At 34.7% G+C, this 14939-nt stretch overlaps 1 protein-coding gene across 1 annotated transcript; it reads left to right on the top strand.

Moving 5' to 3' along the window:
• Nucleotides 1-1890: 1890 nt before the first annotated feature.
• LOC107847983 (bifunctional nitrilase/nitrile hydratase NIT4A) lies at nucleotides 1891-14355 on the top strand. Its single transcript, XM_016692614.2, has 5 exons — nucleotides 1891-2323; nucleotides 10943-11122; nucleotides 11555-11848; nucleotides 13094-13375; nucleotides 13942-14355. The coding sequence occupies exons 1-5, from the start codon at nucleotides 2194-2196 to the stop codon at nucleotides 14097-14099; spliced, it is 1044 nt and encodes a 347-aa protein (XP_016548100.1). The 5' UTR covers nucleotides 1891-2193; the 3' UTR covers nucleotides 14100-14355.
• The last annotated feature ends 584 nt before the right edge of the window (nucleotides 14356-14939 follow it).

Genomic DNA, 14939 nt, shown 5'->3' with positions numbered 1-14939 from the left:
TTATCCCGGGATAATTAATTTTGAAATTAGTTATTTCGAGATTACCCAGGATAACTTATCCCACCATGCATATTGGATAACTTATCTCATCGCTATGATGTAAATGGTGGAATAAGTTATTCCGGTATTTACTAATACCTACAACCAAACACGGGATAAAATGATCCTTCATTTTATGCCGGGACTACTTATCTCTTATACCTCACACCAAACGATAATAATAAAGTAGTATTAAAAAAAACATAATAAAATTCTCTTGATTTTATAAATGAAACAACTAAATTAAAACACGTATTTTAAAAAAAAAATTAATTAATTTAAAATGAAGAAAATACTAATAAGATCAATTATTTTATTTTTATAATAATTATCAATAAATACTTTAAAAAGGGTAATGTAGTGCATTAAAGTATCCGCTATATCTAGATCAAGTAAAAAATTCTATCACAAGAATGTATTATAGGGAAAATGCTCAAATATGCCACTGAACTATCAGAAATGGCTCATTTATGTCATCCTTTAAAAGTTGGGCTCATTTATTCTATCATCGTTACAAAACTGGCTCATCCATGTCATTACTTCTTAACAACGGTTTTAAAAAAAGACTTGCCACGTGGCAACTTATTAGAGGGCCACGTTATTTTTTATTTTTATTTTTTTAAAAAAAATAATTTTCTTTTTAAATTTTTTTTTGATCCATTAAAAAGAATCCACCCAATTTTTTGATCCATTAAAAATTAATTTGATCTATATTTCAAAATTTGATTAATTTTTCATGATCAAACAAATATTTAAATTTTTTTAAAAATCTACTACTAAAATTTATAACCAAACGCTATTCTAATTAAGCATATAGTATGTCTTAGCATACATGAAATATTTTGTCAGCTGAATGAAAGTAACTTTTTAGTTTTTTATTTTTTTATAAAGCCTAGAATGGCATCATCAGCATCAGGGGCGGCCCAATCAAATTTATGGTCTAAGGTAAAAATCAAACGGAGGCCTTGCGTTTTATTTTTTTATATAAAACTTTTCTTTTTTTTATAAATAGTACTTAATATATTTCTTAAAATTTGTAATTTATTATTATTAAACAAAAATAGGCCCCTCAAATTTTGGGGTCTTAGGCGGCCGCCTTTTCTCCTAAAGGGTTGAGCCGCCCCTAATCAGCATTCAACATTTGTACGTAACACTTTATGCATCATTATTTATCATTGCAAAAACAGGAAGACGATAACATGCCGACATATATAGTATACATAGAGTTGGTAAAATGAGAAGCTAACTATTAATAATATAATAATAATATTTGATGTTTATATATCCCTTCAGTTTCAACTGAAAAATGACAAAAGCTTTAGTTAACGTGAATCTTTAAAAAAAAAAAAAGTGATAAAAAGCGTGGAGTGTATACTCTCTCCGTTCTCTTTTAGTTACTCGCCCGTCAATTAAAATAGCTATTTTATTATAATATATTTATAAAATGATGTTTACTATTGTATTTGAAATTAATTTGAAGAAAAAAATAATTAATATTAAAGGTAAAATATGAAAACAATCTTAATATGTCAAAAATGACAAAAAAATGAACCGAACGAGAATGTTTGAAGAATATATTCATGAAAAATTAATCCAAGTTTAAAAGCATAGATCAAACTAATTTTCAATAGATCAAAAAGTTGCGTGGATTCTTTTTAATGGATCAAATTTTTTTATTTTATTTTAAATTTAAAAAAAAAAAATAATGTGGCCCTCTAATAAGTTGCCATGTGGCAAGGTTGTTTTTAAAAATCATTTGTTAAAAAGTAATGGCATGAATGGGCCGATTTTGTAATGGTGATGACATGAATGAACCCAACTTTTAACGAATGACATAAATGAGTCATTTCTGATAGTTCAATGACATATTTGAGCCTTTTTCCTATATTATAAAGTCTTATTTTATATTTTTATGATAAATTATTTTCAAGGCTCGAACCCGTAACGTTACAACTAGTTGAAAGCAACTCACACCCCGTTTCTAGAAATCTCACATCACTCATAACCTCATCAATCCCCCCACCCCCACCCAATTTCTAGAAATGTCTTTTCCCTCAAAAAGAATGGAACAACAACAACCTTATTGTTAGGACAACACAATCCAAAAAAACACAAACAACATTTGCAAATTGAAAACACACAAAAAGATCAAGTATGGCTTTGGTTCCAAATGAAGGGCCACTATTTGCTGAAGTAGAGATGAGTGGTGATTCTTTTTCCTCCACTGTCCGTGCCACTGTTGTTCAAGCCTCCACCATTTTCTATGACACACCTGCCACTCTTGGTCTGTTTACATCTTCTTGCTGCTTCATTTTCTTCTATTCTTGATGTTGTTGCTATTCTATTACTTTCTCTGTTTCAATTTTTTTGGGCCTATTTTGACTTGAAACGTAGATTAATAAAGTAAATAAAGACTTTTGAATATCATGATCTTAAATTAAACATAGAGATAAGCATCCAGTATCCCCAAATTATTGCCAAAGCTGCTACGACACACTCCAACTTCACAGGAATCCTATTACCCAAACACAATTTTAACATATTTTTATTATCCTTTTGTGCTGACATTGCTGACGTGACATCTTTATTACATAAAAATGGGGCTCACGTCAAAGGTTCCATGTCAGCTAAAAAGGTTGACAAAAATACGCTAAAATTTAGTTCAGGGGTAATAGGAGCCTCATGAAGTTGGAGTGTGCCGTAACAAATTTGGTCACAGTTCAAGACGTACTAGATTCTTTACTTTTAAATATATGTCAGATGTATCAAAGTGCACTTTAATCTTGTGGCATGTTACGTGGAAAGTTAAAATTACTCATTCCATTCACTTTTACGCTTGCTATTAAGTGCTATTTATTACTCAATGTATTTTTTAAAACATTAAATTTATTGTACTTAAAGGGTGATATGGTAAAATTACTCCTATTAAATTTGATTGTTTCTTAAGGTATGAACCAAATCAACAGTTGACAAGTAAAGATGGACGGAGGGAGTACTATTCATTCCTCAGTATTTAGAGGACTTAAACAAATAGGGGTGATATAGTAAAATTACCATTTTATTTAATGCTTCTCGACGGATGTCCAAGTCAAACATGAACAAGTGAAGATAGACGAAGAGAGTAGTTGTCATAGTCGAATAGGCTTTATCCTTACAAGAAGACAAGATAGAAGTAGAAGTACATGTAAGGACTATAAGGTTATTCCAGGAGAAGTGATGACCTCCCAACATAGGTTAGTAGTCTTAGATATAAAGTTTAGGAGTAGAGTGAGGAAAGTGTGATGACGTATAAACAATCGTCAATTAGCTGGTGGGCATTAAAGGGTGCTAACCAGCTACGGGAGAAGAGAGCCAGGGACTTAGAGGAAGACATATACACACCATGGAAGGAAATGCAGGTTGCATTAAAAAGTGGCTACAGAAGTGTTAGGTGTGTCTAAAGGTCTCAGTGATAGAATGAGCTGAGGAGGTACAAAGAATTATTAACGCTAAAAGAGAGTGTTGTAGAAAGTTACCAAAAGCGGAGGTCAGAGAAGCTTTTGAAGAACACGAGAGAGCTTAGAAGGAAACTCTAAATGGCTTGTATGAAAAGCTAGGGACACGAGAAGGAGAGAAAGAATTGTTTAAATTAGCACAACTAGGAAAGAAAAAGGCCAAGGACTTAGACGGGGTGAAGTGTATTAAAGGCTATTCTTAAAAAGTGTTGATAAATGATAGGAAATAACGAGATCAAGGAGAATGCTTTGGTCAATTTTTCAACACGAACTACGAGAATAACATTTTTTCTATACATGTTTGTGAAAGATATAAACTTTAGATATACTCGTAAAGATAGGACGTCAGAGGTTAAAGATTCCATGACAAATATGCGGATTAGAAAAGCTTTTCACTCGGATAGTATCTCTATAGAGGTTTGGAAGTGCCTTGCAGATGTAGGAGTAGAATGACGGAGCAAGTTATTCAATGCTATATTAAGAAGTGTAAGATCCCAATGAATGGAGGTGTGCCCTGGTTTCAATTTTTAAGATTTCAAAACTGTGCGTATAAGAATGGCCCTAAACTCATGAGTCATACGATGGAACTCTGGGAAAGAGTGATAGAGTCTGACTTAGGAACGTAACAAGAGCGAAGAGAAACCAATTTGGATTTATGTCTGGAAGATCTATAACAAAGTCTATATTCCCACTAAGAAAATTGATGGAAACTATCGTGAAAACAGTGGTAGATGATACAGAGTTCCTGTAACAATGGGCTTATACCAGGGATCGGCATTGAATCGGTTCACTTAGTTGAGCCCTGTGTTTACCTTAGATATGGATGACGCCAACACAATAAGGGGAGTTCTCATGGTGTATGCTATTTGCTGATAATATTGTGTTAATTGATGAAATTAGTGAGGGTGTCCCGCCAAAAGCTAGTGCCAAAATGCAAACAATTTAGATATCTAGCCTTGTTTCGAGCGAACGGAATGATAAATGAAGATGTTACTAATAGGATTTGATTAAGAAATGAACCTTGGACCTAATTCAATTATTCTCAACCTTAAAAGCTAGCTCATGACGGTAGGATACCCAAGACCATATAAGGAGACCAAGGACCCTAATGCCCACCAATCTGGGACTCTAACATCATTTACTTAGTTACACCAACCAAGTGACATATGAGAAACGATACTATCATCGTTGTAAACTAATAAGAAGTGGACAACTGCAATGTTGAAAAACTCATTGAACTCTAGGCCTTCACGGTGGATGTTGCAAAGTAAGGGCAACCAAAATTTTTCTGTGACGGGAGGTGCCGCGTTTGGAGGGTAAAACGCGTGGATGGTAATTCATCATCTTTTTAGAAAGTCCAGGAATCACAGAGTGACGAGGACCTATTTCAGCAGCTTGCTTATAAACTCGTTTTGCTGTATAGAACCTCCTTTACTTCCAAAGCAAGTAGTATGTCTTTTGTATATTGTAGAAGTACGTCGCACCTTGATTAGATACAAATATAATCCCGTATTTATATTTTAATTGTTTAATAATATCATATTTTGCATATGCAAATATAGCATCCCGTATTTAATTAATATATTTCGGTGAATTATCGATGATTACTATTGGATATGATAAAATTATATTAATTTTTATAGTAATAACATAATCAATCGCTCTTAATTAATTATTATAAGTTATCTAGGTATTAAGAAAATAAATAATATTTAATGAAAAATAAAATAGACATAAAATGCGAAATTAACTCTTAATGTTTTAAATTAGATTTTCGTCTTTCAAACGATGATTTTACTATATCACTCCTTATTATAAGTCATTTATGTATTAGAAAAATAAGAATAACAAAATGATTTGTAACATAAAATATTTGATTGACTATCAAAATTATATTAGTGCCACATATAGACATTTTTTAGCACCAAAATCGATATTGATGAGATACAAACTTAAATGTACATTGATTTAAAATGATAACTTTTTAAATAATAATTATTTGACGGTACTCACTAAGGAGTGAAGTTTTATAAGATAGTTTTTTCACATGATAAGAAAGTGTGATATGTTGTGTAGTCGGGCTATTTTAATTGTTTGATGATAAGATTGAGACCTGTTACAAAATATAGAAAAGATGTAGAACTAACATTCATAGGATTATTTCAGACAAAAACTGGAACAAAAGATACTTCAATTAACAACAAAGTCTTTGATCTTCTCAAAGGCAAAACACTTACAAATATAGATATTGAAATGTTTTGAACCACTACTAAGTTAAGAAATTCTTATAGATGCACAATATTATCAGATCTAGATATCCAAATATAACAACAGTTAGAATTGAGGTGGCAGCGCGAAAAACATTTTCAAGATTAACTATTGTAATTTATAATACTTTTTATGTAATTTTTAAATGATATATGTTATACATTCTGTCTCAATTTATGTGGTATTGATACAATTTTTGAGAGTTAACTAAATTTTTTAAATATTTTTAAAATACTTTAAATTATTAATTGTTGTGATTTGTAGTACTTTTTCTTCTATTCCAATTTACGTGATAATAATAAAATTTAGAGAGTCAACCAAAAATTTTTTATGTCTTTTTAATTACTTTAAATTGTTAATTATTATGATTTATAATACTTTTACGTAATTCTCAAATGTATAATAGATTAAAATTGAAAGTAAAATAAACAAGTATAAAAGGAAATATCTAAGTAGGCAACACAAACAAACATGTCGATCTGCCACCTGCTTATCATTTTATGTCTATTTTGTCTTTTTTATTAAATATAATTAATTTTTTAATACTTAGATGATTAATTAAGAGCAGTATTTGGTAAAATTACAATTGAAGTAGCTGAAATAGACATGTCATAAATGTCTATTTTCATTTTTTAATTAAATATTATTATTATTTTAATACATAAATGACCTACAATAATTAATTAGGAGTGATACAGTAAAATCAAGGTTGAAGGACTCCAACTTAATTTTAAGCATCAAGAGTTAATTTATCATTTGTCGATTTCATCATTTTATTAAATATTATTAATTTTTTAATACTTAGATGACTCATCATAATTAATTAGGAGCGATATTTAGTAAAATTATGGTTGAAGCAGCTGCAACAACCATGTCATAAACGCATATTTTTCTTGTTTTAATTAAATACTATTAATATGCTAATACATAAATGACTTATAATAATTAATTAGGGGTGATATAGTAAAATCATGGCGCAGCTCTTGAAGCAACCATGTCGAAACCAATGTTTTAATTAAATATCATGAATTTTTTAACACATGAATGACTTATAATAATTAATTAGGTGTGATATGGTAAACTTACGGTTGAAGGAGGTCAACTTAATTTAATACATCAAAAGTTAATTTATCATTTTATATTTATTTTATTTTTTAAAATTTTATTAAATTTTTAACACTTAGATGACTCGTAATAATTAATTATGAGCGAGATATTTAGCAAAATTATGGTTGAAGCAACTGCAGCAGACATATCATCTATTTTTTTTAATTAAATATTATTAATTTTTTAATACAGAAATGACTTACAATAATTAATTAAGAATAATATAGTAAAATCACGGTTAAAGCAGCTGAACAAAACATCATAAATATCTATTTTTTAATTAAATATTATTAATTCTAATATATAAATGACTTATAATAATTAATTAGGGGTAATATAGTAAAAAATATTATTAATTCTAATATATAAATAACTTATAATAATTAATTAGTAGTAATATGATAAATCACGGAGCAATTTTAGGTAATATAGTAAAAATGAAGCAGCCAGCGCTTCTATTATATAGAAAATTGTAGAAGTACGTCGCATTCTTAATCTGGATATTGGTCAAAGTCTTCCTACTATTGCCTCAGCTCCTTGCGTTCATATGTGATTTAATCATTGTAACTTTAAGCCAAAAATAAAATAAAATAAAATCATTGGGCACACCTGTCCCAACAAAGGTCATACAGAAGCCTCTTATGGTAAGCAAAAATGAACGGAGGAAGGAGTTTGAAAAGTTTAGCGTAGGGAGATTCCTATGGTGTCCTAAGTATGTGTCCTTAATTAAAGAAAGAAACTCTTAAAGCTCTCTTGTACATGGTGCTTTATGTTGATTTATTGTCCTTCGAAAGTTCTGTAGGCATATTCTTTTAGCTTTATCGCGTGTTCTCTTGATTTAGAATCAAGTATACTCAAGTCCTCTAACCAGTGATGAGCGGAGTCTGTGAGCTGATCCATTTTATTTCAAGGTTTTACACTAGTAGTCGTTGCGTTGAGATTTACTTTGAATGTTGTTGGTAATAACGGATAATTACTAGACTCCTATTTGTTGTAGAGTTCTTATAGTTGTTGTAACTTTAAGTTTATCCTTGTTGATATAGGTCTTATATATAGTCTTGTACAGATTCTGTAAACATAATTCATTCAATCAATAACATACATTCTTTTCCCATCTTCTACTCTCTATCTCTTTATGGTATCAAAGCCTATCTAAACTCCTACGAGTTGATCCTCTCCTTTTTTTTTTCTTTCTCTGCTTACTCACACAAATGGCCTCTTAAGATTTCTGTGACCAATGCTTTCTCTGCTTACTCACACAAATGGTCTCTAAGATTTCTGTGACCAATGCCGATGGAATCAACAATGCCATCACTATTGTTCAATTCAATCCAGTTACCCAACTGCCCATTAAATTAATGGGCAGTCACAATTTCTCCTTGTGGAAAGCTCAAGTTTCAATGCTTATGCGTGGGCACAATCTTTATGGGCATCTCGATGGCTCCATCCCTGCACCCACTTGCACCATCTCTTTGAACAATCAAGACGTTGATAACCCTGAGTTCCTTTCTTGGTATCGCCAGGATCAGCTAATTCAAAATGCTATCTTGGCCTCTGTTGATCCCAAGCTTGCCCCCACTATTGCTGTTGCAGTCTCCGCCAAAGCTGCCTGGGATGCTTTGCATACTGCATATGCGAACAAATCTCAAACAAGAATTTTCAGCTTGTGAGATCGATTGGCCCGCCTCACTAAAGATTGTCGTCCAGTCACAGATTATCTTCATCAAGTTCAATCACTTTGTGATGAACTTGCAACTGCTGGTGCACCGGTATCAAACCCGGAACTCATTGTGAAAATCCTCAGTGGACTCGGATTTGAATTTCGAGAACTCTCTACTGCCATTCGTGCTCGCGATTCTCCTATTTCATACGAAGAGCTTTACGAAAAGCTTCTAGATTATGCGCTTTTCCTCAAACATGAGGAAGACAAGAAGCCGCTATCAACTCCCATTACTGCTGCTGTAGCACAAAAGACTCACCCATCTCCTCTGCTCCAACAGGAAACACCTCTCAGGTAATTCAATTTCTCCCTTATCTGCTACTTCTTCTCCCGTATCTCCACTTCCCCCTTCCCTCACCATACAACATTTAGTTTCCGGCCACAATTCACCTCAACCACATGTTTCGGCCTCACCAGTTCATTCTTCTCCCCATTTAAATATGCAGCCACAATCCACAATAATCACTTACCAACGTCGAAATAAGTCTATTGGTCCTTTGACCCAGAACCTTGTGATACAACCCTCTTCCTCGTCACCTGTCCCATCTCCTGTGGCCCCACAACCTTCTCTTGTTGCCCCTAGCTCTATATCAACGCCCACTCATAACATGATTACTCGATCTAAGACCAATAGCCTTAAGCCTAAGCAATTCCACACTGTTGTTCAAACCACTTCCTCCCTACCTAGAACCTTTAAGCAAGCTCAACAAGTCCCACATTGGCGTGAAGCTATGAAAAATGAATTTGATGCCGTAGTTCGGAACCATACATGGGAGCTGTACCATGTGATACTTCGAAAAATGTGGTGGATTGTAAGTGGCTTTTTCGGGTTAAATATCATCCCGATGGTTCTGTTGACAGGTTCAAAGCTCGCTTGGTTGCCAAAGGATTCACACAATGACCTGGCCTTGACTTCCAATGCACTTTCAACCCTGTGGTAAAGCCAGTAACTGTTCGAATAGTTCTTGCAATTGCAACACTACAAAGCTGGCCCATTCGTCAACTTGATATCTATAATGCCTTCCTGCAAGGTCGTCTTGATGAGGAAGTCTATATGCGCTAACCACCTGGTTTCGTATCTCAGACATTCCTCGGATATTTTGTGACAATGTTAGCACTACCTGCATTTGTGCCAACCCGGTGTTCCATAGTCGGATGAAGCATATTACTATTGATTTTCATTTTGTTCGTGAACAAGTTCAAAACAAGGATATAGCAGTTCAACACCTTCACTCGGCTGATCAAATGGCAGATATACTAACCAAATCACTTCCAAGAGTCTCTTTTGTCAAGCATTTTTCCAAGTTGGGTGTAGTTGACACCACCAACTTGCAGGGGCGTAATAACGGATAATTACTAGACTCCTATTTGTTGTAGAGTTCTTATAGTTGTTGTAACTTTAAGTTTATATATAGGTCTTATATATAGTCTTGTACAGATTCTGTAAACATAATTCATTCAATCAATAACATACATTCTTTTCCCATCTTCTACTCTCTATCTCTTTAGTTGGGAGTGTCCACTACTCTCTCTCTCTTTACTCTTTGTTTTTTGGCCCTTGATAGGACGATGTGAAGGTTGAGAATTAGGGTAGAGGTTTAGTAGGTTGTCAAGCGTATTCCTTTCCCTTACTAGGAGTATTAGTATTGAAGGGGAGCCTTAGAGTAACTGGTAAAGTTGATGCCATGTGGCCAGGAGGTCACGGGTTCAAGCCTTGGAAACAGCCTCGGGCAGAAATGCGAGGTAAGGTTGCGTACAATACACTCTTGTGGTGGGGCCCTTCCCCGGACCCTGCGCATAGGAGAAACTTTAGTGCACCGCATTGCCCTTTTCACTAGGAGTATTAGTATTATTTTTATGCGGAGGATTCTTAGACCTCTAGGACTACCTGGTTGTTTCTTTCGCGTTTATCTTATCATCTTGTTGCTGTTACTTCTTGTTATTACTGCTGCTTTTTCACACCTCATTGAGTCAAGGGTCTATTGTAAACAGCCTCACAAGGTAGGGGTAAGATCAGCATACAGAGTTACACACTACCCTCCCTAGACCCCACGTATGAGATTATAGCGGGTTTGTTGCTGTTGTTGTTACTCTTTGTCTTTGCACATGAAGAGAAAAGGTTCTGTTTTAGTGCATGGAGTAGGAAAGAGCCAAAAAAACATCAAGTTTACTTTATGAAATTATGTTTGGTTACTTTGTGGTCGCGAAGCTGCAATTTTCTAATCTAGAAGTTTTCTGTCTCATTTTAAATCAAGAAGTCTTCTGGTTTGCTTAATTCTTGAATTGAAATAGTTACCGGTTGGCGTTTTTTCAGATAAGGCTGAGAGGCTTCTTGCCGAAGCGACTTCCTATGGTGCTCAGCTGGTGGTGTTTCCTGAAGCATTTATCGGTGGTTATCCACGTGGATCAACTTTTGGTGTCTCAATTGGGAATCGGACAGATAAGGGGAAGGAGGAGTTTCGCAAATATCATGCTTCTGCGATTGATGTGCCAGGTCAGGAACTCTTTGATTTCAATTGTTTAAAACTCAAAAGGAACATATTTAACAGATTACTTATACGAAAAGGAATAAGATGATCACATAGACTTTGTGAAACATTCCTAGGATCGAGCTATATATTTTCTTGTTAATTGAAGTTAGAGAAAACTGAAGATGTTCAGTATTAATTCAGCACAAGGAGAAGGAATTTAGCTTTGAGAATTCAGAATATGGAAGTTAAAAATTGTTGATTCCGGATAAAAAGAAGCAATGAACTTTTTTGCTCAGAAAGCTCATGCTAAAACTTTCTAGGTCCTTTACATTTCACTAAACATATGTATGCTGCTTGTATGTGTTTCGCTCTTACCTTTCTTCTATCTTCTCTACTTTTGTCCCTGCAAAAGCTTCTTCTCTCTTTCTGTCTCTCTCTTACGGTTATTGTTGCAGGTCCTGAGGTTGATCGCCTGGCAGCAATGGCTGGAAAATACAAGGTGTACTTGGTGATGGGTGTTATTGAGAGAGATGGATACACACTATATTGCACAGTGCTTTTCTTCGACTCTCAGGGTCACTACCTTGGGAAGCATCGAAAGATAATGCCAACAGCGTTGGAGCGGATAATCTGGGGTTTTGGGGACGGATCAACAATTCAAGTTTATGATACTCCTATTGGAAAAATAGGTGCTGCAATATGTTGGGAGAACAGAATGCCACTTCTGAGGACCGCAATGTATGCTAAAGGTCAGAGATGTGTTTGCTGATCTCTTAGGTTCATCTATTCTTACCTTTTGAGTATCATAGGTTTTAGGGACAATTTGATATTGCGAAATAGCTGTTTCTCCTTCCTGTCATCTGTGGCCATAAAATTCATCTATGATAGTGGATTAGTGGTTGCTTCATTCCACTATATTGTAAAGATGGATATATGTCAAGTTTCAAAAAAATATATCAATACATTTAAAAAAATGATAGTTGTTGCTTCATTTGTGCGATTAAAGTGATAACCCCTAGGGTGTCAAAGTACCGGGGTAATCAGATGCTTTTCTGGCTTGGTGCAGATTCTGCTAATAGAATTAAGGCATAAATTTTGATCCATATTAATTCACTATATTTATTCACGTTGCAGTTATTTCTGATTGCAGTAACTTCAAATTACTGAGTTACTTGATACGTTGTTGGGAAATGTTGCAAGACTTCTTGTGGGGTGGTATAGCAGTTGTCTTCTAATGTCTAAATACTTATTTTATACTTTAGTTCATGAAGCCAAACTTCATTGTCACTGTCCACAGATAGAAAGATACATCATTACTTTTGTGGATGTGCCTTTTGGAATGATTGCTGCCATCGATGGCTTGTTTCGAGTCCTCTTGGCTTTAATTCTACGGCGAATATAGTATATTACAGGATTTGTATTAAGTGTATGTCACGAGTTTGAAATCTGGTTGTTGCACCTAGTTTGGTATTTTGGTATTTAAGTGGGGAAGGATAACAGGGTGGAACCATTATCCCTGAGTTGGAAGCTGAAACAACAGGTATTCATGGTCATTAGAAAGGGGACCTGTTTGATTTGTGACATGATTAATAAGAGAGTTTGATAATTGGTATTGTAATAAGAGAATTGAGCCACTAATCTTGGTTTTTTAGGAAAAGAAGGGTGGGGTTGGGGGATTGTATCTTGAACTATGTGATTTCTTGTTTATTTCATTTGTTGTGTAACATTTGTTTGAGAAATTTGGTAGGTAGAGCCTTGGAGCAATGGTAAAGTTGTCTCTGTGTGACCCAAGGGTCGAGTTCAAGCCATGGAAACAACCTCTAATGCTTGCATTAGGGTAGACTGTCTATATCACACCCCTTGGGGTGTGCGCATTTTTATTTGTTTGAGAAATGGATATTACTTGAGACGTTACAGAAAGCAAGTGGATATTCTTATTTGTAATTGCTCCTAAATGCGTTCCCACAAAATTTCTAAGCTCTTTCCTGTTGCAGGCATTGAGATATATTGTGCACCTACAGCTGATTCTAGGGAAGTGTGGCAGGCATCTATGACCCACATTGCCTTGGAGGGCGGTTGTTTTGTTTTATCGGCCAATCAGTTCTGTAGAAGAAAAGATTATCCACCTCCACCAGATTATGTTTTTTCCGGCTCAGAAGAAGACCTTACACCAGATTCCGTTGTTTGTGCTGGCGGCAGTGTAATTATATCTCCATCAGGGGCTGTGTTGGCAGGACCAAATTATGACGGGGAGGCACTCATCTCAGCTGATCTAGGTACGTTAGCGATATATCTTATTTTACATTCTCAAATTGACATTAAATATGTACCATGCATGGAAACTTCATACATCAGTTGTTGAAAAGTGATTCCTCAACTTCTTTGTTAAATTAGGAAAAAAACAAGTCTTCTCATCTCCAAAAATGGGAAAAAGAAAAGTGCAAATAGATTGGTGTTTGTTTTGCTTATCACCTATCCTATGCCCAGTTACTTCTTCACGTAGCATGTACGCTTCTCACAAATTGCTCTGCGGAATAAAATGTTTCTTCATGTGAGACAACTATTTTACAAATTGCTTTACAAAGTGCCTGAGAGCATGCTTCTCCCAATAGTTTATCCGTTATTAGTCCTTTTGATCTAGCTATTTTCTGGTCTCTGAAGTTTGATCTACATAAGATAGATTGTGCACGTCCTGCAGTACTTGTACATGACGCTTACACGCACCTATATCATATATGTATCCATAACCGAGCAACATGATTCACGCATGAATGACTTGCATTATTACATATTTTCACTTCTCCTTCTGTCTCCTATTACAAATAACTATTAATATTAACAGATCTTGGAGAAATAGTTCGAGCCAAGTTTGATTTTGATGTGGTTGGGCACTATGCAAGACCTGAAGTTCTCAGCTTGACCGTGAAGGATCATCCGGTGAGCGCTGTTAGTTTCACTTCTACATCTAGTACTAGTAAAGCAGAACGTTCTACTAAATGACAAAGGCCTCCTTACATCTGCTTCTACTACGTCAGAGCCGTCTTTGAGTAATCAGAACTTCCTCTCTCCTCTCTGATCGTATAAGCTCGAGGTGACAAATTGCTTCCTTTACGGCAAAGGTTGTATAGTAGTCCTTTATTTTCCAAGCCATGTACATCCCTTGAGACTTAACCAATTGGCTAACTCAGTCTTTTAACTGTATGAAAAGCATGTTGATATTCAGTTCTGCTCAATGAAACTCTAGCCTGTTTGTCTCTTTTGCTCTTGATACCTGATTCATTGGTTGTTTTTTAAAATCTTGCTCATACTCTTCTATACATTCATTTGGCTGTTGGATACTATGTTGCTTGAATCCTTCAAAAATGTTACTGAACCGGTGTTGGATCCTTTAAAAATACACAAACTTTTGGAGGATCTGACACACTCTGCGGTACTTTTGAAGAGTTTGAGCTAACATAGGTGGGATAAACATGGCATACGTTGCATAGAGTAAAGCATCTAGTACTCCTAGTACTCCTGAACTATGATCGAATTTGCTACGATACACTCCAACTACACGGGGGTCGTATTATCCCCTAACTAAATTTTAGCATATTTTTGTCATCCTTTTTAGCTGACGTGACAGCTTTGACGTGGGCTTCATTTTATGTAATAAAGGTACCACGTCAATACAAAAGGGTGATAAAAATGTGCTAAAATTGAGTTCAGGGATAATAGGATACCTATGAAGTTGTAGTGTGTCCTACCAACTTTGGTCATAGTTCGAATGTACTGGGTGCTTATCTTATCTCTTTGATGCAACTTAGATCTTAATTTCTTATGAATTTATGATAACAAAAT

The sequence above is a fragment of the Capsicum annuum genome, chromosome 11 (genome assembly GCF_002878395.1).
Source record: "Capsicum annuum cultivar UCD-10X-F1 chromosome 11, UCD10Xv1.1, whole genome shotgun sequence".
In the NCBI taxonomy this organism is placed as follows: domain Eukaryota; kingdom Viridiplantae; phylum Streptophyta; class Magnoliopsida; order Solanales; family Solanaceae; genus Capsicum; species Capsicum annuum.
Note: the sequence above shows the minus strand (reverse complement) of the source record. Positions and strands in the feature narration are given on the sequence as shown.

Excerpts from the sequence above, each read along its gene's own strand:
- LOC107847983 (XM_016692614.2), top strand. The coding sequence starts at position 2,194 with ATGGCTTTGGTTCCAAATGAAGGGCCACTATTTGCTGAAGTAGAGATG. Across the intron at positions 11,849-13,093 it reads GACCGCAATGTATGCTAAAG|GCATTGAGATATATTGTGCA; the intron begins GTCAGAGATGTG and ends TTCCTGTTGCAG. Across the intron at positions 13,376-13,941 it reads ACTCATCTCAGCTGATCTAG|ATCTTGGAGAAATAGTTCGA; the intron begins GTACGTTAGCGA and ends TAATATTAACAG.